Here is a 25,412-nt window from a genome sequence, read left to right as displayed (position 1 = left end):
TCATCCTTCCAAAGCCATGACTCTGGGTCCAGCATAGACACCTCTGCTTTCCCTCAACACTGCCATGTTCTAGCCAAACTGTGCTATTCTCTCTGTTTCCTTTCTGTGGAAAGTGTGCTGGATTTAGAGTCAGAAGCCTCGGGACTAAATTCCATTTCCAATGGCAATAAGAAACATGATTTTATGAAACAATTAGCTACCTCGTTATTCAATAGCTTGTGATGAATATGTTTGCAAAAATGACCACTATGAAAAAAATTACTTATGTACAATGACTGTTGCAGAAGAACTAAAAGAAAATGAATTCTATGAAAGCCTTGATCAATAAGAGCCTCCAAATAAATCAATATCTATTTAAGTATTCCATGACTTTGATATGAATAGAGGATAGTGAGAAATATATTGAAAAATATGGATCAAGACTAAGGAACAAAAGACCAGAGACTTTTAGACAAGGCTCTCACCCATATATTAAGAATCCTTAGAGAAAAGAACTGAAAATCATTGGACATGGAAAAAAAACAAATAACATCACAGACAAAAATATGAAATTGATTATATTTTAACAGACAGGAAATGACTCATTACCAAAGTGGGAGGCAATCCCTGAATCTGCATAAAATCAGAACACCAACTTGTTAGAGCAAAGGTCAACAAAATTGTACAAAGCTATGAGAATTTTAAAAGGGTAAAAAAGGGTATGGTGTGCAATAAAAACAACTCCAACTGGACCTGTTTAAACAAGTTATTATGAAAACATGGGATTTGAGGGGAAAACATAGACTCTAATGACTTCATGTTGTTATTTAGTTATGTCTGACTCTTTGTGATTCCATTTGGGGTTTTCTTAGCAGAGATACTGGAATTATTTGTCATTTCTTTCTTCAGTTCATTCTACAGATGAGGAAACTGAGGCAACTAGGGTTAAGTGACTTGCCTAGAGTCACACAGCTAATAAGTGATGCTAGATTTTAACTGGAATATGAGTCTTCCTGATTCCAAGCCCAGTGCTCTATCCACTTCACCACCTAACTGCCCCCATAGAGAAGTTCAGCAGAAAGAAAGAGAGAGAGACAAGAGAAGACACACACACACACACACACACACAGAGAGAGAGAGAGAGAGAGAGAGATCTTTATGGATATTGAAATACATATCTTATCTAGCTATATATAACTAAAATAAGAAGACAAAATGAACTTTAAAAAGACTTTAGATGGCAAATGTGAATTAATCCCCAAAATAGTGGGTGTAGATAAACTATGCATGAAAGAAATGCTAAAAGCAATATGACTGTTAGAGCATTAAAGGATCTATTCATGAGATATCTGAAAGAGGAGAGGTACTAGAAGTATACAAAAAAAATTTTTTGAAACCTTATTCATCCCCAAAAAGTAGTCAAAAAGCATCAATAAATATTTGCTTTGTATACCTACTTTCCAACTACATAACATTTTATCAAGAATCATCCATATGTGCATTGAGCACATCCATGGCAAGAATATTAGTAAGGAATCCACTGGCTCTTCCAAATGATATTTTATAGCATAATATATCTTTTTTATGTACTTTATTTTTTTTAATTTGTCTTTTCTTTTACAACATGATTAATGAAAATATATTTTGCAGGACTTCACATATATAGCCAAAATCAATTTTTTTAAGTTTATTATTTTCAAAACATATGCACAGATAATTTCATAACATTGACCCTTGCATTGCCTTATATTTCAAATTTTCTCCTCCTTCTCCCCATCACCTCCCCCAGATGGCAAGCAATCCAATATATGTTAAAGATGTTAAAGTATATGTTAAATCTAATACGTATAAACATATTTATACAATTCTCTTGCAGCACAAGAAAAATCAGATTTTAAAAAAGAGAGTAAATGAGTAAGAAAACAAAATGTAAGCGAACAACAACAAAAAGAGTGAGAATGTCATGCTGTGATCCACATTCAGTTCCCACAGTCCTCTCTCTGGGTGCAGATGGCTCTCTCCATCACAAGATTATTGGAATTGGCATCAATCATCTCATTGTTGGAAAGACTCATGTTCATCAGAATTGAGCATTTTATAATCTTGCTGTTGCCATGTACAATGTTCTCCTGGTTCTTCTCACTTCACTCAACACCAGTTCCTGTAAGTCTCTCCAAGCCTCTCTAAAATCATCTTCCTGATCATTTTTTACAGAACAATAATATTCCATAACATTCATATACCATAATTTATTCAGCCATTCTCCAACCTGATGGGCGTCCACTCAGTTTCCACTTTCTTGTCACTACAAAAAGGGCTGCCACAAACATTTTTGCCCATGTGAATCCCTTTCCCTCCTTTAAGATTTCTTTGGGATATAGGTTCAATAGAAACACTAGCATAATATATCTTTACTATTCCATAAATCAACTGAAAGATATAGAGCTTACAAGATTCGACTGCCTAGTGTTTATTGTCAAATGAATTTGATCCAATAGGACAAAATTCTGGCCAAAGTCCTCTTCCAACAAGACATCCCATCCACACAGTAAAATTATTTGATTCTCTGAGTACAACCTGCCCCAACTTCCCTTACTCAGGAATCTTCAAGCAACCATTGTGAGCATCTATCTGAACCCCAGGAGGAGGGGGAAGAGGGGAGGAAAGAATTAACCCCAAAATAGCCCACTCAATAGTAGCCATCAAAGTTTCCTTTGTGGGTAGTTAAGACGAGCTCTCTGAATTGTAATGAACTTGCTACAGTCTCCACAGAGTTCTTGATGCAATGAGTACATGACTTCAGTAAAGAGGAACATCTAGCACATATAAAGAATCCTTATTCAAACAGAACTCTGTCCTGGATATCTTCCATGATGGTGGCAAACATCTTTGGTAGAACATGTTTCTCTTCCTATACCTTACCTAATATATATGAGACATATTCTCAAACGCTACCAATGTGTTTGTTTTGCTTGACTACATATTTATTAGAAGGAGAGCTTTATTTGAAGAGAGGGATTTACTTAAAGCTACATGCAGTTTAATAATTTTGGGGCTATAATTACAATTTTTTTCCAAAATGGATGTCAATTGAAGATTCCACTAGCATTCCTCAGTCAGTCTCTTTGTCTGCAAGTCTTGTGCTTGGATTGGGAGGCAGAAACACCTGGATTTGAATCATGGCTAAATGAGAAAATAATCGTAAAGTTCGACATATAATAAATACTATATAAATATCATTATTGGCATTTTGGGCAATGTTTGACAGGTGTGTAAACCATAGTTGTTCAAATTTGTGTATCTCCTTGTAAATGGCGACCTGACAATATGATTGTTAGTTTACATTTCTTCATTTGAGGATTGCTTGTTCCTATGGGGAGGAAATTGGGGTGAGGGTGGGGGGGAACAGAGAAAGCCCCTGGAAAATAATTTAAACTCTCCGTGTTTTAGTTGACTCTCTAAGACTATGAGTTGCAAAGAAGGGGTTAATTTGCCTCCCTGCATGGGTATAGAGAATTCTTTACTGGGAGCACATAGTATCAATGAAATGGCATGTCCAGACCCAATTCAATATACTATCCAGTATAAGCGATATAAAATACATTACTAGCTCATATCATGTAATTGATATTTATATAAACATTTAGATCACATTTAATACTGTATAACAAAATCTATTTTATATTTAAATATTAAATTATTATAAAAATTAAGTAAAATATTAAAATATCTTAATGTCATTTAAAAATTTAATGTTATGTTATACATAATCGATATTTTATATTTAAATGTATTATGTATAACAAAAATACTTTACATTTTAATATCTATCATACAAATTTCTTTTAAAATTTTAATACATTGCTCATTATGCATTTATTTTTTTTAACCTTTTAATTTTTAAAATGTATTCAGTACAAGATCAGTTTCTTATACAAGTCTCTTCCTTCTTTGTATATTGAGATATTTGTTGATGACTTTTCACAACGCAAAGTTTAAAAACATGAGACATAACGACCCCAGGCTCCGCCTCCTCTTCTCCTCTCCCTGTTCCCTCCTCCCTTAGGCAGCGCTGAATGGCCCAAGCTCCGCCTCCTTTCTCCTTGCTCCTCCCCTAGGCTGCCCTGAGTGGCCCGGGCTCCGCCTCCTCTCCTCCCTGTTCCCTCCCCCTTAGGCAGCGCTGAATGGCCCAAGCTCCGCCTTCTTTCTCCTTCCTCCTCCCCTAGGCTGCCCTGAGTGGCCCGGGCTCCGCCTCCTCTCCTCCCTGTTCCCTCCTCCCTTAGGCAGCGCTGAGTGGCCCGGGCTCCGCCTCCTCTCCCCACCCCCTTCTCCCCTAGGCAGCGCTGAATGGCCCAAGCTCCGCCTCCTTTCTCCTTGCTCCTCCCCTAGGCTGCCCTGCGTGGCCCAGGCTCCGCCTCCTCTCTCCTCTCCTCTCCCACTACCTCCTCCCTCCTCCTCTCCCGAGCTCCGCCCCGTTCCCGCCCCTCCACCCCCGCCTCCGCCGGGAAGGCGCTGGGTCTGCGCAAGCGCCGCAGCTGCATTAGGCGAGCGGCCCTCCGAACCGGAAGTGGGCAACGCGGGATTCGCCATGGCCGTGGTGGCCGTGCACCTGGACTCGGACGCCTTCCTGGTGTGCCTCAACCACGCCCTGAGCACGGAGAAGGAGGAGGTGATGGGGCTGTGCATCGGCGAGGTGGACGCCTGCAAGATCGTGCACATCCACTCGGTGATCATCCTGCGGCGCTCGGACAAGCGCAAGGACCGCGTGGAGATCTCCCCCGAGCAGCTGTCGGCCGCGTCCACGGAGGCCGAGCGCCTGGCCGAGCTCACGGGCCGCCCGGTGCGCGTGGTGGGCTGGTATCACTCGCACCCGCACATCACCGTGTGGCCGTCGCACGTGGACGTGCGCACGCAGGCCATGTACCAGATGATGGACCAGGGCTTCGTGGGCCTCATCTTCTCCTGCTTCATCGAGGACAAGAACACCAAGACCGGCCGCCTCCTGTACACGTGCTTCCAGTCGGTGCAGGCGCAGAAGAGCGCCGACTACGAGCGGATCGAGATCCCCATCCACGTGGTGCCGCACGACACCATCGGCAAGGTGTGCCTCGAGTCGGCCATCGAGTTACCCAAGATCCTTTGCCAGGAGGAGCAGGACGCGTACCGGCGCATCCACAGCCTCTCCCACCTGGACTCGGTCACCATGATCCACAACGGCTCCGTCTTCACCAAGAACCTCTGCAGCCAGATGTCGGCCATCAGCGGGCCCCTGCTGCAGTGGCTGGAGGACCGGCTGCAGCAGAACCAGCAGCGCGCGCGGGAACTGCAGCGGGAAAAGGAGCAGCTGCTGCAGGAGCTGGCCACCCTGGATTGAGGCGCCGGGGGCAAGGAGGGAGGGGGCGGGGTTCCTCGGGGGGAGGGGTCTTTCCTAGCGATTGCTCCTGGGTTCGCTCGCTCTGGGATCGCCCGCAGATCTAGAGAGCAAAACTTGTACAGAGACTCCCCGTGGCCCGAGGATGGACGAACCCGGTTTTTATATAAAGTATTTTGGCAAAAACTCCAAGAGAATTGTCTGTGCATTTAATTACTCAGAGGGCAGTGAAGAGCACCGTTGTGGGTATGAGCAGACCGAATCCAGTATAGCAAGCATTGGAAGAAGTGCGGAGGAAGAGAGAAATGGGCATTCTGGGAAGGGTCGGAGCCGCCACCATGCCCTGTCCGAGGTGCAAGGAGCCTTCCTGGAGCCTGTGGATGGCAGCATGTACCTCTGTACAGATGTGTGCAAAATAGAAAGGCCCGTAAGTGACTCAGTACTAGAACACTTAGGGTCAGAAAGTCCTGAGTTGGAATCTGCAGAGAACTAGTTTTGTGAGTCCAGGGCTCACACTTTAACTTTTCTCATCTGTAAAATGGGCATTAATAATAGCACCTACCGCACTGCACAGGGTTGTTGTAAGGATCAAAGCACGATGGTGGGGATCAAGGAGATGGAATGGGAAAGACTTCATTTAAAGATGGCTTTTCTTGCCCAGATGTAATTAGATGCTTCAGGCATATTAACTAATATGTATCCATGTATCCTAATGTGTATATGTGTTTATATATGTATATGTACACATATATACATACACCAAGATACATATTGTATTTATATACACATATAAAAAATACACATACAACTGAGATATATATATATACACATACATTTTATATATATATATATACACACATATATATATACACACACATTTGATATATATATATAATATATACACACACACATGTATATATATATATACACACATACATTATATATATAATTAATAATATATATATATAAAATTAATATATATTAATAAAATACATTTATATATAAAAATTTTATATATTAATTATCCCCATTATTAATTAATAAATATATTAAAAACATTTTATATATATAATATATATAACGTTTATATATATATAACAAATTTTTATATATATATATATTATTTTATATATATATATATATATAATTTATTTATATATATAAAATAATTTTTATATATATATAAAAATTTTATATATATATATATATATAAAATATATAAAATTTTTATTTTAAAATATATATATAAAACATTTATATATATATATATATATAAAAATATATATATATAATATATATACACAATATATATAATTTTAAAAATATATATACACACATTTTATATATATATAATTTATAAAAATTTATATAATAATATATTAAAAATTTATATATATATATATATATATAACACAACATTTTTATATATATATAAAAATTTTATAATAATAATAATAAAAACATATATTTTATTTTATAATATATAATATATATAAAACCATTTTATATAATAAAATTTATATATTTAAATTATATATATAAAATTATATATATAAATTAATTTTATATATATATATATATAATTTTATATATATATAATATATATAAAAAAAATATAAAAATTTTATTATTTTATATATAAAATTTTATATATATATTAATACAAATTTATTATATATATAAAAATTTTATTTATATAATATATATATATAAAATTATATATATATAAAATCATTTTATATATATATATATAAAAATTTTATAATAATAATATAAAAAATTTATATATATATATATAAAATTTTATATATATATAAAATTTTATATATATATATAATATTATTATATATATAAAATTAATTTTATATATAAAATTATATATATATACACACACCTTTTATTATATAAATATATTAAAAACATTTTATATATATATATAATATATAATTTTATATTATTAAAAACATGTATATATATATAAAATTATTTTTTATATATATATAAAACACATATATATATATAAAAAAAATTTTTATATATATATATAAAACACACATTTTATATAAAAAAATTTTTATATATATATAATATATATAGAAAAATTATATATATAAATAATTTTAAATAGAATTTTCTTTTTTAATTTAAAGTGATTATCAGTATTAATTAATATAATATTTTAATACAACCCCAACCAGTGTATGTATGTATTGTATACCTGCCAATGTTTTTTACATGATATATACCCTATGTGTATACACAAGGGTTTGTCTTAAATGGTTGATAGGCCATTAATTCTTATTAATTCTTAATTCTGATTAAGCAGGAGGAGAGTGGGCTAGATCTTTGGTAACCTGAATTTTTTCCAGAAACACAGGCCCATTTTTTTTTAATATCAACATTTTATCCATGTATGGTGGCTAGTTATAGAATAGTCAGCAAAGAATTTAAGATGAATATTACTCAGAGGGCAGTGAAGAGGAATATTGTGGATTTGAGCAGGCTGAAACATGACAAATAGTTGAAGAATGTCAAGGGAAAATTTTTAATGGTGGGCTTACTAAATTAAAATAATTGTTTCGTGATAAGGCAAGAGAAGGAATAACAGATGGATAGCCTATGTTCTTCCTTGGTATTCCCAAGATATTAGAAGAAGAGAAATCCTCCACACACATTAGGAAGATTTTCTTTGATCTATGGAAGGATATAGACAAGATTCACAGAGAGTGATCAGGCATGGATGAATTGTAATCTGCTTTATTGAAGGTAACATTCACATTGATGAAATGGTAGATTTGAGTATACATATCAGTCTGGGAGAAAGAACTATTATATTGGATATGAAAAGAACTTCACAAATTGCAAGAATGACCCAAACCCCAAAAGATAAAATTCAACAAAGAAATTCATGGGTTCAAAAGCCAGAACAATTATAGATCAAGAAAAATATGGATAGTTAGTTCATTTGAAAAATAAATTGAATCAATATTGTGAGGTGCCTTCTAGAGACCTAATGACTTCTTATTGTTTTAACAGAACTAATCAGACCACATCTGAAGTATCGTATTTGTCTAGCCATTATATTTTAGAAAGTAACTCAAATAAGAACGAAACCATGGTGACTGAATAAGTGGAGACTTACAGAGGATGCATTTACTGTCTTCAGATGCCTGAAAGATTCATGTGAATGAGGAATTATTTTTATCTGGTTTCACTCAAGAGGATAGAGCCAGGATTAATATATGGAAGAGCTTCCTAATGATCACAGCTTTACAAAATTGGATTTTATGAAGGTAATAAGTTCACTGTCACTAACAGTGTTCATCAGAGGCTGGGTGCTGAGGAAGGGTGCTGAGGAAGAGGTCTGGACATTGGTAGTTGATTGAGAGGATATTAGAGGTTGTTGAAGAGAAAGCAGTGTGTAGTGAATGGAAAGAATCCTAGGCTTGGAGTAGGGTTCTGTGACATGCTACCAGTGGGATCTCAGGCAAATCCACTGACTTTGTTGCGACTCAGTTTCTTAATTTATATAATAGTGTGATGGTCTCTAATGTCTCTGAGCTTTAACATTCTGTCATTAGCAGATGCTGTAATAAAAACAGCTCAGTGGTATAATAGGTAGAGTGCTGAGCCTGATGTTGGAAAAACCAGAGTTCAAATTCAGCTTCAAACCTTTACAAGTTCTATGATCCTAGGCAAGTCACTTAACCTCACTTTTTCTCAACTATAAAATGGAGACAGATTGGTAGTGATTAGCACATCAGGGCTGGAGTCAGAAAGATTCATTTTCCTGAGTTCAAATCTGGCCTCGAATACTTAATAGTTGTAGGCAAGTCACTTAACACAGTTTGCCTCAGTTTCCTTACCTATAAAATGAGCTGGAGAAGAAAATGGCAAACCATTCCAGTATCTCTGCCAAGAAAACCCCCAGTGGGCTCCCAAAGAGTCTGAAATAACCTAAACGACAAAAAGTGAGAGTTGTGAGCATCAAATGAGATTATATTTGTAAAGTACATGGCACAGTGCCTGACTATATAAATACTTATTCCCTCTTCCCGTGTAAATTCAGAAATATGTTGATGGCTGCCTATAAATGGCATTTGACTGAACCAGACAATTATACATCATGGCAATTATTCAGAGAAAAGTTTCCAAGGTAACCCTAGAGCTGGCTTCTAAAGGATGGGTAGAATTTCAATAAATAGAGGCAGTGGGAGAGGAATTTTAATCGAATAGAATAGTATGACCAAAGGTGTCAAGGCACCAAAGTTCAGAATATGTTTGGGGAACTGCATGTAGGATACTTTAATTAGAATGGAGGATTCATTTGTGTCAGTAGTAAAGAAATGGAATTGGAGCTGATTGGTGCCATTTTGTGGAGGACCTAAAATGACAAGCTAAAGAGTTTTAGTTTTATTAATTGAGCATTGGAATCTATTGAAGGTTTTTGAGCAGATCACTTTGATTCAATTCAACACTTATTAACTGCCTACTATATATATTAGGTGATATATATATAATGTGTGTGTGTATGTGTGTGTGTGTGTGTGTATGTATATGTATATTAACTGTGTAGCTAGGTGTCAGTGAATAGAGCATCAAGCCAAGCCAGGAAGACTTGAGTTTACATCCAATCTCAGACACTTACTAGCTCTATTCCCCTATTTGCCTCAGTTTCCTTATCTGTAAAATGAGCCAAAGAAGGAAATGGCAAACTACTCCAATATCTTTACCAAGAAAACCCCAAATGAGATCATGACAGAAACAGCTCAAAAACAACAACAAAAATACATAGGGTTCTGTGTTAAGCATTAGTAATATAAGAGAAAAACGAAACATCTTCTGGGAGGAATAGTGTGTGTGTCTACGTGTCTATGTCTATGTCAGTGAGTGTGTCTATGTGTTAACTGATATCTGCATATTTAAACTAGGAAACAGAATTGTCTAAACTCTTTTTAAAATTTTTCCCAAATGATTTCAGTCAGTTTGAATCTGCTAAAAATATATATATATAAAAGTGTTACACCATCCAGTTAGTTTGCAAGACTATCAAAGAAAATGGAAATTTACTGGCAAATTTTCAACAAAAACATTTGCTTTACTTGTGGGTAGGATTGAAAAATTAGTATTGAAATTTGGTAAGCATTGCCAACAATACATTTCCATTCAGATCTACATATGTTTTTCACCAATCATAGCCAATAAAATGGAAATAAACTGAGCTGCAAACTTTTAAATTATTATCATAATGTGTTAAGCCAAGATTTTAAAAAGTAATAAAGTCTATTCAATTACATAGCTCTCAGTATATTTTACAGTAATGCCAGTCAGAACAGGAGAGTTTATTATGCTGGTAATAAAATACTTTTAAATTGTTTATTCCATCTTTTCTACCTACCTCCCAGGTTTGTGGTGAGGATCAAATGAGATAATAGATAAAGCTTTTCAAACTCTAAAGTGCCATCTAAATGGCATATCTAGCTCTACTAAAGCTATCATCTTTAACATCCTTTTGAAGCTTCTATTTATGTCTATAGTTTATAATGCACATAGTACACCAGTACAGAAATACATGTAGATTATTTGTTGAAAGGCTCAAAACACTTTACTGGAAAGAGTAAAAAAATCAGGAGATTTTATGCTAAAGTGGTCAACAGATTTCAAGAGGCAAAAGCAGAGAAGCATAACCTGCAGCCATACATAGGACAGGAACCCTTTTAAAATTCCTCTAGACACTTAAATCTCCAAAATTCAGAGCTCAAGAACAATCCTTGTCAAATTCTAGTTATTAGATTTTGATTGAGGTTTTATCATGCTGTATTTAGAATAAACTATTGCTCATTTTCAAATTTTTTTAATCATAGACTGTTTAATTGTATTTGTCCAATTCATTAGCCACTAATTACCTATTGTTTGCCTGGCACTATAAGTAGGCATGGAGGGAGTTGAGGTGGAAAATGCAAAATATAAGTAAGATGTTGACTCATCATGAATAGCATGTTTATATTTATTCATTGGCAGTTATGATACAAACTGATAACTTTTTCCTATAAATTTCATAACAAAAGAACCCATGTTATTCTTAAGATGCAGAGACTAATGACTTAATGAAAAATAACTTCATTTAGGCTTTCCAGGGAAAAATAGCTCCTTAGGAGTCACCTATTCAATTGATACTCTAATGCAGTGGTGTCAAATCCAAATAGAAATGGGGGCCACTAATCTGTACATATGGATCCCTGCAGGCCACCTATTGACTTAGTTTTAAAATCTAATGTTATCTATGGTTTATTTATCTTGTTAAATATTTCCAAATCCAAATAGAAATGGGGGCCACTAATCTGTACATATTTGCAGGCCACCTATTGACTTAGTTTTAAAATCTAATGTTATCTATGTTTTATTTATCTTGTTAAATATTCCCCAATTACATTTTAATTTAGTTCTGCCCCATTCCAGAGTATTGTGAGCAATATTTGAGACTACCTGAATTTGACACTTTTGTTCTAATGCATATTCTTCCTCCATTGCCAGACCCCTTTCCAAAGTAAATTTTAGACTAACATCTCAGACCCTGGTGGGGAAGTCTTAGGATAGAGCAGGAGTCAGGGGAAAGCAACTGCACAGAAATGTATGAGATGATCAATTGTCACACAGCTTTTTCCCTTTTTGTGTCCTGTTGATGATGTCTACCATCAGCCTCCACACACACACACACACATATATACACACACCAATATAGTCTAGGCTGTAAGCTCTTTGAAGGATAGAAATTAAGCCTGGTGTCTGGAAACACTTCCTAACAATTAGAGTACTCCCAAAATGGAGTGCTTTGCTTTAGACAACAGTGGGTTTCTACCTTATCCAGTATGTTGTAGAAAGGATTAATTCTACAATTACTGTTTAGATTAGATTACTTTTGAGGTCCCCTCCAACTCACAACTCCAACTCTAATTCTACCTGTCTTTGGTTTTCTGCACAGTAATCAAAATAAATCTTTGGGTCATAGGTGATCAGTAAACACTCAGTTTGATGGATTGAAGTCAGAGGATGGATTGGTACCCAGCTGATGGATTGAAGTTAGGGAATCTAGGTTCAAATATCTCTGATATCTACTTATATGTGTGACCTTGAAAAAATCAGTTAATTCCTCTGAAGTTCACTTTTTTTTTTATCTGAAAAATGAAGATGTGGGATTAGATGAGGTCTGTCTCACTACTAGTTATCAGAATACCCTATTCGAGAAACCTTCTTTGGCTTCTTTGTTCAAATCTCCATAATACTGTTTAGATCTTGATGATTTGGATTCTTTTTTTTTTTTTTTTTTTTTTTTTTCAAAATCGCTCATTAGCAGACTTTAGCAGGAGTCCAGAGCTGGTGTCAGCCCTCCTACTCTACAAACTTAGCTGGCAAGCTGAGCTGGTGTGGTGACCGCAGCTGGGATCCTCCTGGCAGCTGTCTCCCTGCTGTCTCTGGACTTCATGCCTATTAAGGTAAGGATTCTTCTTTGGAAGATGAGGGGGGAAGGGGGAATCCTGCTCCTCCCAGCACAGTCTCCCTAGAGAAATTGTTCTTTGTGGGATGAGACATGAATCTTACTTTTCTTGGAGGAGGAGGGGAAAGGGAAAGTGAACTACCAGCCCTTTGCTTTGGCATCCTGGAGCCATTTCCAGCCTACTTCAGAAAAGTTTCCTTACAGGGCTAAGCTCAGGACTGCTCCCAGTTCCGGGAGCTCCATATTGACTTTTCAAAAATTGTTTCCTATATCTGGAATGCACTTCCTCCTCACCTCCATCTCCCAGGATCCCTAGCTCCCTTCAAGGTTCAGCTAATATTCTCTCTCCTCTAGAAAACCTTTCATGTTCATCGTTCATTTTTAGTGTGCTTTCTCCTCCTTAAATTATCACATATAAATGGCAACTGGGGAAAGTGGAGTGTTAGAACTTAACAGTCAAGAAGACCTGACTTCAAATCCAACCTCATAAACTTACTAGCTGTGTGATTCTGGAAAAGTCATTTCACTTCTGTCTCCTCATCTGTGAAGTGAGCACAATAATACACAATGAGGATAAAATGAGATCTTATTTGTAAAGTGATTTGTAAACCTTCAAACTATACAACTGCTAGATATTATTATTATGTCTATAGTATCCGCTTACATAGGGTTTTTTCATTTTAACCCCAACCTTAAGCATTGCCTTTCCCAATTCCACCAGTTCTTGGGCATCTTTCCCAAAAGTACATCGTACTTTCTTTGTATGAATGTCTTACATAGATAGTTTGACCTCCAAGCCCAGAAGATGGTTCAGGTCCCACTTTTGACACAATATGTGTTTTCTGACCTTAGGGCAAGGACCTAAACCTCCTGTTGTTCCATGCTACCTTCTGCAAGACAAACTGCAGAGAAAGTACTGACCTTAAGGACCTAAATGCCCCATTTTCCTTGCAACCATCTGTAAGACTAAGCTGCAAAGAAAGTACTGACCTAAAGAAGCTAAACCTCTCATTGTTCCTTGCTTCTGTAAGACTAAACTACGGAAAAAGTACTGACCTTAAGGACTTACACCTCCCATTGTTTCATGAAACCTTCTGTAAGACTAAACTACAGAGAAAGTACTGACCTTAAGGACCTAAACCTCCCTTTGTTCCTTGCCTCCTTCAGTAAGACTAAACTATGGAGAAAGTACTGACCTTAAGGATCTAAATCTCCCTTTGTTCCATGCAATCTTCTGAAAGACTAAACTGCAGGGAAAGCACTGACCTTAAAGACCCAAATATCCCATTGTTTCACACACCTTCTGTAAGACTAAACTGCAGAAAAGTACTGACCTTAAGGACCTACACCTCCCATTGTTTCATGCAACCTTCTGTAAGACTAAACTGCAGAAAAGTACTGACCTTAAGGACCTACACCTCCCATTGTTTCATGCAACCTTCTGTAAGACTAAACTGCAGAAAAGTACTGACCTTAAGGACCTACACCTCCCATTGTTCCTTGCAACCTTCTGTAAGACTAAGTTGTAAAGAAAGTGCTGACCCTAAGGACCTAAACGTCCCATTCTTCCTTGCACCCTTCAGTAAGACTAAACTGCAAGAAGGCACTGACTTTAAAGACCTAAAGATCCCATTGTTTCATTTCACACACCTTCTGTAAGACTAAGCTGCAGAAAAAGTAGTGACTTGCCTTCGTTGGGGGATTTTTCATTAAAGATCGCCTTATACCAATGAAATCACGGGTCTTGCCCATAGCTATCATTTCTTTGGACTACACCATGTGTGCGCGCGGTGTTTACTCCCCAGAGAATGCTTACGCTCTTTGGAGCAGGCGGCTTTCATTTTTGACTTGGTATCCCCAATACCCGCCTGGAGTAGGTACCTTACAAATGCTTGTTGGATTGATCTACTGGCCTCTTCTACCTGAAACTACCTTCCCTGCGCACAGACAAGCCCACGGAGGTGGTCACTTTCTCCTTCAGCCGAATGAGGCTAACGGTTCTTGATGGAAAGGCTTTTTCTCACCAAAAGCTCCTTTTATCTTTGTTGGGGTGTCAAAGGAAGCTCTCCGCTCGGCGCGGGGAGGTGAGAGAGAGCCCCTCGCTGCTCCCGAGGAGGGAGCATAACACTTGCTAATTCTGGCCCCCACCCCATTCCCCCGGCTCTCCTCTCCCCCATCCACGCCCCTCCCCTCTCCATCACTCTCCTACGCCCTCGCGTTCCCACTCCTCTCTCCATCCCGCTCCCTTTCCCCTTGCAGCCTCTCTTTTCGCTCCCTTCCCCATCCGCGACGCCCCGCCCTCGCGTGGCCCCGCCCCCTCCCCGCGGGGCTCCAGCTGAGCTCGGAGCCGGGCCTGGGGACTCGGGATCCCGCCGCTGCCGGGGCCGCAGGATGGGGCGCGTCCTCGGGGGCCTGCGCTGCATCAAGTACATGCTCCTCGCCTTCAACCTGCTTTTCTGGGTGAGCCGCAGGCGGGGGACGGAGCGGGGCGCTCTCAGCTCGAGGGGGACGGGGCGCATGAGGGGCTCCCCGGGGAGGAAGGGAGGGAGGGAAAGAGCGACTGCAGCGGCTGAGTCCCGGTCCGGGCGGGCGTGGGACCGAGAGGGACAGTGAGCGGGCGAGGAAGAGGGGGTGGCGGGGAAGGGGCGTGTGCATGTATGTGTGTGTGTGCATGTGTGTGTGTGTGCATGTGTGTGTGCGCGCGAACCTAAAGGGGAAATAAGACAGTCAGAGACACAAAGAGCAGAGAACCAGAAGGGAAAGGGGATGGAGAGGCATAAAGGGAAAAAGCCAGCGCGGGAGGCAGACACGGCGGGCTTGGGGGCAGCAATTTTAAACTGAGCTTTCATTCCGGGGCAGGGATTCCTCCCGCCTCCCCCAGCCCTCCCGGCAGTTCTGGCTGAATGGGGCACCACCTGCTTCTCCCCACCAGGTGTGGGTTTTCTGCCTTCCCCAGCCCCGCCTCCCCTCCCACCGCCAGTTTCTTCTTGCTTCCCCTCGAAAACCAGGGTCTGATCAAGGGGCCGGGAAGGTCCTGGCAGGTGCAGTCAAATTTGGAGTGAAATCTCTTGGGGGGGGGGGCGGGGGAGTTGCAGGGAGGACGCTGGTGTACCTTAGACCCAGGACCAGAGGAGGAAGTACTGGCTGGAGACCAGAGGTTGGTGTAAGGGGGTTTCCCCAAGGTAAACAGTCTCGTCCCAGCAGCCAACCAGATCTCTCAAAATCCTCCAATGTACCCAGCACCTTTTGCTTTTCAGAGATGATCTCATCCAACTCCCAAGGAGTTTGTTGCATTGACAATAGGAGGGGCAAGAACCAAATATGGTTCCTACTTCATAAGTGGAGGCATTGGTCTCCGGCGGAGGGTCGTGGTGCCGGGGGTACTTCAAATCCTTGCCGGCAGGATTGAGACAAGATCCTTCCTATTGCCCCATTCCATGTCAAACAGGGTCTAAATGTTCTCTCTCTATCCCTTAGCAACTCCTTTTAGGGTTATCACAAGATGCAAACTTCCATTGGGCTGGGGAACTGCTTCAAAGGACAACAGATTGGGGGCGGGGGGGGGGGGGGGGGGTTGTTTTGCTATCTGAGAGACAGCAGCGATGTAGAAACAACAACTTTGGGACCAGGATTAGGAAATCTGGGTTTGGATTCTTGTTCCTAGCTTTGTGTGAGGGTGACTTTTTAAACCTCAGTTTTGTCATATGTAAAATGGAGATAATATTTGTAGGACCCACCTAACTATCAAGATTGCTGGGAAGAAAGTACCTTATTAACACTAAAGTATTAAATAATTTAAGGTATTCTGAGAGAAGAATGGGGCATTCGAGTGATCCGAGCCATTTGTAATTCCTCAGTCTTCCAGGAAGGTATAGAGGGAAAGTATTCTTTCTGGTTTGGGAAAGGTGTTCACTTTTAGAAAGACCTCCCAATTATGACTAAATAAAAAATGGGACCCCGGGAGTGGGGCAGTCTCCACTTGGATCTTCTCAAAGACTATGTTCTCCCGTGACCCGAGCTGCCCTCAGCAGGAGTCTCCAGCATAGCAGGTTTGGAAGAGAAACATATAACTGAGCTGATGGCTCCTAAAATGTCAAACACATGATTTCTGCCAGGCAAAGCATTTTCACCGAGTTTATCTTATGAATAAATGCTTATCAGGATACGAAATTTCAGATTGTAAAGTTTCATGTGAAATGTGTTGTCAGGCCTTAATTATCCAGATGCAAATTATCCACTCTGGATCCTGGGCCACACATTTTTTAATTGCAATTGCAACCCTTTTCTGGATAATCTTTCCCCTTCTCTTCATGGAGATGAATTAATTTTAACATCTGCCTGAAAAGAGTATAATTAGAGAGGTAATTAATTTATATTTACAGAGTATTAATTATATGGCCAGAATTGGTCTTAGATCTAGCAAGGGGATTTGATTTTTTGGTCCTGACCTATGATTCAATCACTGTAGAGAACAATTGGGCTCTGATATAGAAATGAAGCTGGGCAACTTCTCTTTTACTGAGACTGAGATTTATCTTGGAGCACTGAAAGGTTATGTGATTTGCCCATTGTCACACAATTTGTGTGTTTGAGGCCTGACTTGAACATAACACTTCCTGACTTCCCAGGCTATACTATAGTTACTCTCCAGAATAACGCAATAGCACGTAAGAGAAGAATAAAATATAATTCCTGCCTTTAAGGGTTTTGATATTCTATTGTTTGTTTTTTTTTAAAGATTGTGACAAAAACCAATTAATAATACCACAGTTTACTAATGGACAGGAAATTGTATGGTATCAATTTGCATGTTAAGGATTAGACAAGGATTAGATAAGTATAGACTTATGGAATGTTGAATTTGAAAGTGGTCTGAGGCAGTGGATCAGGATAGAAAAGGAGTCCCAGGATCTGAGTTCAATTTCTAAAGTCTCTCCTTGTCTGGGCAAGGTACCTAACTTATCTCAGTCTGTCTCCTCTAACCTTTTTAGAGATTGAACTAAGATATCATCCAACTCCAATACGGATCTTCCCTCAAATTTCTAGATCTTGACTCTGTCCTAATTGTATTCTCACTATATTTATTACTTGTCTGCATAGATGTCTTATCCCCACCTCTTGAATGATAAAATCTTTGAGACTGGGACCTGCTGTTTTTCATCTCTGAATCCCCAACAGGGCATTGCACATTTGAGAAGAGGATCAAATTTGCAAGTTCGTTCATGTAGGAAACTCCCAGATACAGAAATTCCCTCTATCAATGCAGATCAAAAAGTCCTCTCTTCATTTATCTCCTAGAATTCTAAAAGTTTTAGAGTTCATTTGTTTTCTAGAGTTGTGCTAGGATAGAGAGGTTAAATGATACTTATGGTCTCACATCGAGAAAGTATCAGAGGAAATCCATCGACATTTATTAAGTGTCTACTATGAGCTAGCTACTGTGCTAAACTCTGGGGATATAAAAAGAGATTAAAGACTTTCCTTGCCCTTAAGGAGTTCACAATCCATTGGGAGGGGGAGAGGAGGGGGAAAGGCAACAAACAAATATTTGTAAACAAACAAAACTAACTATAAGATAACATGCCCAATTTTTTGTGAAACCATTTGGAATTTTGTTGGCAGAAATATTGGAGTGGTTTTCATTTCCTTTTCCAGCTCATTTTACAGATGAGGAATTGAGGCTAAGGATTAAGTCACACAGCTAATAAGTGGCTGAGGCTGGATTTGAACTCAGGACTTCCTGACTCCAGGCCTTCTGCCCCACTTAGCTGGTTATACCAGATAAATAGGAAATAAATTGATAGAGGGAAGGCACTAAAATTAAGAGGGGTAGTGAAAGGGTTTCTGTAGATGACTGGATTTTAGCTGAGATTTAGAGGAAGCCAGGGAATTCAGGAGATGGAAATGAGGAGGGAGAACATTCCAGGAGTGGGGGACAGCCAGTGAAAATGCCTGGAGCCCAGGAATGGAGTGTCTTGTTCATGGCACAGAGCACAGACCAGTGTCACGGGAGAGAAGAGTTCCTGTTAGGGAGACTGATGTGCCATGGGATCTGATCCATAGTATAGGCTTAATAAATATTTGTTGAATTGTTGAATCTAGGCCCGTCTCCTAATTTGATATAAAGAAAATAAATTCCAGAAGGGGAAAAGAAGGGACTTTTCAAAGATTAGAACAGTTAGTGGGTGAGGTTTCCTGACTTCCCTTTCACTGTGCTTTCCAAGTAGTCAGAAAAAACTTTATGGAGGAATTATTATTATTATTATTATTTTAAAATAATAACCATAACATTTATATAATAACATTTTAAGGTTTATAAAACGCTGCACAAATACTTTATCCTCAGAACAACCCTGGGATGCAGGTGCTATTATCATCCCCATCATACAGATGAAGAAATTGAAGTAAACAGAGGTTAAGTTACTTGCCCAGCATCATACAGCTAGTGTCTAAGATTGGATTTGAATTCAGGTCTTCCCAACTCCAAATCTCACACTTCATCCCTTACACCTGGCCCATCGAAGGATAAGTACGAACTAAATAAAAGACAGCAAAGGGCATTGCCAGGTTAGGGGGCGGGGGACAAAGGAGGGAACCTGATGAGCTATGAGGGAGGATAAATATAGTATGCCTTTTGATAGGTAGTCTGGTTAGTGACTTTAATTAGCTGCATCTTGAGAGAAAAAAAATCTTTACTCTCCCCCTTTGTCACTTGGTCTGCCTTATTCTACAGTGTTTTAATGACTGTCATCTCAGTGTGGAAACTCCTTCCAAAAGTGCAGATCTCAACTGTCCTTTATCCCTCTGTCTTACTTGCCTTTATGTTCTGCTTTTTGCCTTTTGGTTCATTTTTAGTTTTCAGATATTCGATTCAATTTAGCAAGTATTTATTAGGTACCTTTATTAAAATTTATTACATTGTTTGATCCCAGAGGAGAAAGCAGGGTCCTTGTTCCCAGCCAACCCAGCCCAACCTAGCAATATAACACATTCTGGTAAAGAGGAGAGATGATTTGGCAAGCAGCATTTACTTGGGACAAATTACCTAAATAATTGCCTCCACTTTGTGTGGGAGGCCAAAATCCAGAAAAATCCTCACCTCGTTCGTCTAGTAGCTGTTTCCTGAGCAAAGCGATTTGGCCGATAGGGTGCTGTTGGGAATTGGGATGAAGAATTATTTCCCTGAAAACTGAGAGGGTGACTGTCCTTAAACATCTTTTATTTACATATGTATTCAGGTACCTCTGAGCTCTCCTGAGATACACGCTCCCTGAATTCTGCAGGCTAGCACTTCCTCTTCCTTTTTAGGATCTCCCCATCCTCCAGTGTCGTGGCTGGCCCTGAGCCTTTTCTACAAGGTGTAGTTTTTTTAATCCACAACTTGAGGAATCATTTTGTGTCCTGTGGCGAGTTGGTTTCCAAGATTCTGATCCTGGCTTTATAAACATTGAACTCTATCAAACCCATTCTGACAGCATACTCCCTTCCCTGAGCGCCTCTAAATATATTCACTGTGGAATTTCAAGAGGGGAAAAAATCAACAATCAGCAATCACTAGCCTGGAATTACTTTCTGATATTGTGGCTGATGTCTGACATGAAAGCCCTCCCTCTAGCATGTCTAAATTCAGACAGATAGAACAAAGTATTTCTGGGGCTGTTGGTGAAATCACCTTTATTTTTTTTCCCCTGTTGCATAGCAATATGAATAACACGCCACCACCCACCCTGTCCACTTACGGTGATTTAAAGACAAACCTAAGAGCTGTTTATTCCTTGGTATATTGTTGTGAGCTCAGCATTTTCCTCACATTGTGCTCTGTACCCTGGGCTCTTGAGGCTCTACTGACCCAACAGGAAACAGAGCTACTCAGATGAGGAAAGTCAGATGCCATATATGGCAAACAGAGCCGTTCCACTTTGCTTTTGACCCTTGTTCGTGGGGCAATGGAGATAGAGAGCAGGCCGTTATCACCCTCATTGGGGTGGAGAAGAGAAAATCATGTCCACAACTACGATAACGCTGACGTTTATATAGCCCATTAAGTGTTACAAAGCACAAGCCATTTGGATCTCACCACATCTCTGTGAGAGGAGTAGGCACTAAAGATATTATCCCCATTTTTCAGTTAAGGAAACTGAGTCTCAGAGAGATTAAGAAATTTTCCCAGGGTCACAGAGCCAATGCGTCAGAAATAAGATTCGATCTCAAGGATGTCCTGCCTCCCAGGTCCACACTCTTTCTAGGACTCCAAGCAAACTCTGTTAATTAATTTTAATATTTCACAATGGAGTTACTAATGTCATTGAATTGGGAATGGAATTTTTTTTTTACTTTTTCCGAGTAATTTCAGCTCACATCCTATCTCATCCCCCACTTAATCCAGCTACAATGTAGTGTCAGGAGATAGTATCTGTGGTTTTATAACTTGCTTTCTGAGAGATCTGTTGAGTAAAAAAATAACTGCAACACAATATACCAAACATATATCATTAAGCCTCTGCTGTGTATAACTAAGAAACTAAGTAAGGACTGGGGGAGAGCTGGGGGAGAGGAAAGGGGTGAAAATCAAAGTATACATATACCAGTTTCTCCCCTCAAAATGTTTACATCCTAATTGGGGAATAAGATATTAAAGCAGATAGCTTTAATACCCAGAATTTCCCGATGCTAGGTAGTTATGCTAGAAAGTTATGAAATAAGAGAATTATGTGAAATCTGATGAGGAAAGTTGTACCCAACTGGAGGAACTATACAAGGGAAGTAGCATTTGCATTGGCCTTTAAGGGAAGAGTAAGAGCTGGACAGGTGAAGAGACGAGGTAAGGGAAGACATTCTAGACAGGGGATATTAAAAAGCCGGAGCAAAGACACCAAAACAGGAAAGCCTAGTGTGTGTCCCTGGAGCCAAGAGTTGTCCAGTTTGGCAAGAACACAAAATAATATGTGGAAGGAAGTAAAGGGGAATAAGGGTGGGAAAATTGTGAAGGGCCTTGAATACAAGAAAATTTTAATTTCACTAATAGGTAATAGGGAGTCACTGAGGGTATTTGAGTGGAGAAGCAGTGTGATTTATACATAAGAAAGATTTTTCTGACATTCATATGAAGGATGGATTGGAAGAGAGAAGACTCATTGGGAAAGCTTTGCATTATTAGTATTGGGACCCCTACTAGGAACAAACCAGTCTCCCACAGCTTCAAAGCATTTTGCTTTGTTGCCCATAGACACTTCTTTGTTTTTGTGCCTTTTCAGAGTGGAAAAGAAGCAGAATTGTTCTAGATACTTTAAAAGTATTGTCGGTGGCCTGGCATCTACTGAATTTTCTCAAGATAGAAACAACATAGAAGAAGATAATCTTGCAGAGGACAAGTTTGGCTAAATTAAGAGTTTCCTAGAAAAGACTCAGCCTTCATCTCTTTCCTGGGCTCCAGGGCTCGATCTCTATTGCTTAATTAATTATTTCAAATTAGATATCATAGGAATCTCAGACAAAACCATGTTGGAAACGGAATTCATTATCTTTCCCCTAGAACTCATTTCTTTCAAACATCCATATCTGTTCAGAGGATCACCCCCCAAATTCACAACCTCAATGATATTCTCACCATCTTATTTTCTTTCATCCCTCATATCCAGTCACTTGCCAAATTTTCCATTTCTGTTTCTTAAAATACTCTTGTATTCATCTTTCTTTAAACCATTACCTTTACTTGGGTCCTCAATGCTTTCCACATTGACTTTTACAATAACCTCCTAATTGATCTCTGTCTCAAATCTCAATCTCCATGCTATCCTCTATATAAAGTGCAGAGCTGAACACATTTGTGTCCTGCATAATAAATTACCTGGTGTCTCCCTTTTGCCTTTAGTATTGAATAGAAAATCCCATTTATTTTTAAGGTCCTTCACAACCTGACACAAACTTACCTTTCCAACCTTATTATTCATTACTCCTCTTCCTTTACTTGGCATTTCAACCAGATTGCCTTGATTTTCCTCAAGTAAGATGCACTGCACTAGACACTAAGACAAAGACTAATGGGAAACAATGTCTGCCATATGATGCCTAATATTATACTGGAACAAAGAAAGATTGTATTTTTTTAATGAAATTGAATTGAATTGAACGAAAACAATATTTTTTGAATGATCTACAGGGAATAACAAAAATGCTTAGTGTGGGGTTGGGGTTCTCTCCCACAAAAACACCATTTTCCATCTTTTCTCTTATTCTTGGAAAAACTAAAGAGTATTTTTTTAAAAGCCCCAAACTTTGAGGCTAAATGCCAGGAAAAATCTGTCACCCATTCAAGCAGTGTAGAACTTAAAAACAGTAACAACAACTAAATAATGGCAAGCCAAACTATTGATGTCTGGGAAGTATTTCTTATGTAGCATAAAATTTCAATCTTAATGTAGCATTAGCATTTCTATTATTGATATCATAGAGATGGTGAGAAACTCTCAGAATTATAGAACTGAAACAGACTTGGTCTAACTCCATCATGCCTCAGGGGAGAAATCTGGGACAGAGAAGGTAAAGTTATTGTTGAGCTACGTCAGTTGTGTTTTTACTTTCTGGGATCCAATTTGGGGTTTTCTTGGCAAAAATTCTGGAGCGGTTTGCCATTTTCTTCTCCGGCTCATTTGACAGATGAGGAAACTAAGGCAAATCAGGTTAATCGACTTGCCTAGGGTCAAACAGCTAGTACATTTCTGAGGCCAGCTTTGAACTTGGGTCCTCTTAACTCCAGATCCAGTGCTTATCCATTGGTTGCCTATAGAGTTAAGAGACTGGCCTAAAGTTTCACAAAAGTGTTCAAGATAGATCTTGAACCCTGCCCTCCTGATTCCCAACCCAGTATTTCTTCTTCCTCTATAAAGTCACAATCATGCAAATGAACCATTTCGTCTTTTTTATTTTGTATCCCTGGTGCCTGAAAAGCAGCTAGCCACGAAGTCGGGAAGAGCTGGTTAAATCCTGTCTCTGATACCAAGTAGTAATCTGAGCAATCAGTGAGTGCAAGTTACAAACCAGTTACAGATCTGCATCAGGGGAGGGAGTCTTCACACTTGGAGTTCCCTACGCATGAAATCATAAGTCTGAGACAGAAAAAAAAAATCATTCCATATCTAGCACATAGTCAACATATACTTATTATGCTCCTATTCTGTGCTAGGCACTGATAATACAAAGAAAGCCATTATGTAGAAACCAGCTCTTTGCAGGATAAATTAGAGTGAATCAACAGAGAAGAAGACATTAGTATGAAGGAGATTCAGGAAAGTCTCCTTGTAGGAGGTGGGATTTTAGTTGAGACTTAAAAGAAACCAGGAAAGCTAGGAAAGCACAGATGAGGAAATTGAGCATTCTAGGTATGGGGAAATACCCAGAGTCTGCAAAGAGGGTCTTGTTTAAGGAGCAACAAGGAGGTCCAGGTGATTGTATTGCACAAGGGATCGTGATAAATCTGGTGGAAGGATCCTGGAAAGATACAAGAGGGACAGGTTATAGAAGCCCGTGAACCCCATTTTTAAAGATATTTTATTTTATAAATATAATATTTTTTATAATTTTATAAATATAATAAATATATTTGATCCTGGAAATGATAGGAAGCCATTGAAGTTTACTGAATGGGGGAGAGGGGCAGGTGAGATAGTTACACTTGGGATTTTAGATCTATTTGGTGGATGGATTAGAATAAAGAGAATTGAATGGACTTATTTAATCCAAGTTTCCCAAAGAGATATGTTCCTATGTAAGAGTTGCCAGGTTTCTCTTTCCCCCTCTTGTTACTTGGCTTCACGGTAGTGGGGAGAAACAGACTGGCAAAGATGGTTGGTGGTAGCAACTCATAAGTGCCGGGTCAAGGGCCCAGTTGGGGCAACAGTAGTTCTCCTATGGGGAAAGTGGGAGAACTTTGGCAGCCTCATCGGCTCCTGTGGGCATCCTGCCCAGAGGAGCTGATTGGCAGAAATAATGCCAGAGACACCAAGCAGACCAAAGCTCTGAGCCTCTGACTCTTGGCAGAGAGCTCTAGGGGGCAAGTGTGCCCTGGGTTTCTGACCCCTTCAGTAACAGCATTATATATACAGCTATTTATTTTTATAACTGTATTTTAACATAATCAGTTGCCTTTATAATTCTATATATTTCATTTTATGCCTTTAAAAAATATTATTATGAGGAGTCCATCGAATTCAACAGATTTCCAAAGGGATTCATAACATCTCAAAAGTTAAGAATCCCTGGTTCAAATCAAGCAGAATTTGACCTACAAGGAGAGGCAGAAGTTCTGGGTGCTAAGCAAACTTGGCCATTGACCTGCCTGTCTTTAGGGAGGCATTTAAACCCAACGTCTCCCTTTCTTCAGAAGAGTAGATACCACTTGCCTTACTGAGCTCATAAGGATGTGGTGAAGCCGAATGAGTCACTGTGAAAATGCTATAGAGGAAAAGCACTATCAAAACCCAAGCTATAAGCCAATGTTTCCTAGTGAACGCTGTCCAAGCTAGCTTTTTCACAGCATATATTTTGCCTAGATAATGCTAACTGGGCTGA

The 25,412-nt window shown here is 39.1% G+C and overlaps 2 protein-coding genes across 2 annotated transcripts in view; both read left to right on the top strand.

The window, feature by feature from the left end:
• The first annotated feature begins 4,475 nt into the window (after positions 1-4,475).
• On the top strand, positions 4,476-6,083 carry LOC100927276 (lys-63-specific deubiquitinase BRCC36). Its single transcript, XM_012549624.3, has one exon. It carries the CDS (start codon positions 4,568-4,570, stop codon positions 5,351-5,353), a length of 786 nt encoding a protein of 261 aa, XP_012405078.1. The 5' UTR covers positions 4,476-4,567; the 3' UTR covers positions 5,354-6,083.
• A 9,043-nt stretch (positions 6,084-15,126) lies between these two features.
• The window catches only part of TSPAN2 (tetraspanin 2), a 58,421-nt gene continuing 48,135 nt past the window's right edge, over positions 15,127-25,412 (top strand). The window contains exon 1 of the mRNA XM_031967351.1: positions 15,127-15,305. Coding sequence (XP_031823211.1) covers positions 15,237-15,305 — 69 coding nt within the window. The 5' untranslated portion in view covers positions 15,127-15,236. The remainder of the gene's footprint in view (positions 15,306-25,412) is intronic.

The sequence above is a fragment of the Sarcophilus harrisii genome, chromosome 4, assembly GCF_902635505.1.
Source record: "Sarcophilus harrisii chromosome 4, mSarHar1.11, whole genome shotgun sequence".
Classification (NCBI taxonomy): Eukaryota; Metazoa; Chordata; class Mammalia; order Dasyuromorphia; family Dasyuridae; genus Sarcophilus; species Sarcophilus harrisii.
This window is presented reverse-complemented; position numbering and strand designations above follow the sequence as displayed.

Bases quoted from the DNA above. Each gene is read 5' to 3' on its own strand.
- LOC100927276 (XM_012549624.3), top strand. From the start codon at position 4,568: ATGGCCGTGGTGGCCGTGCACCTGGACTCGGACGCCTTCCTGGTGTGC.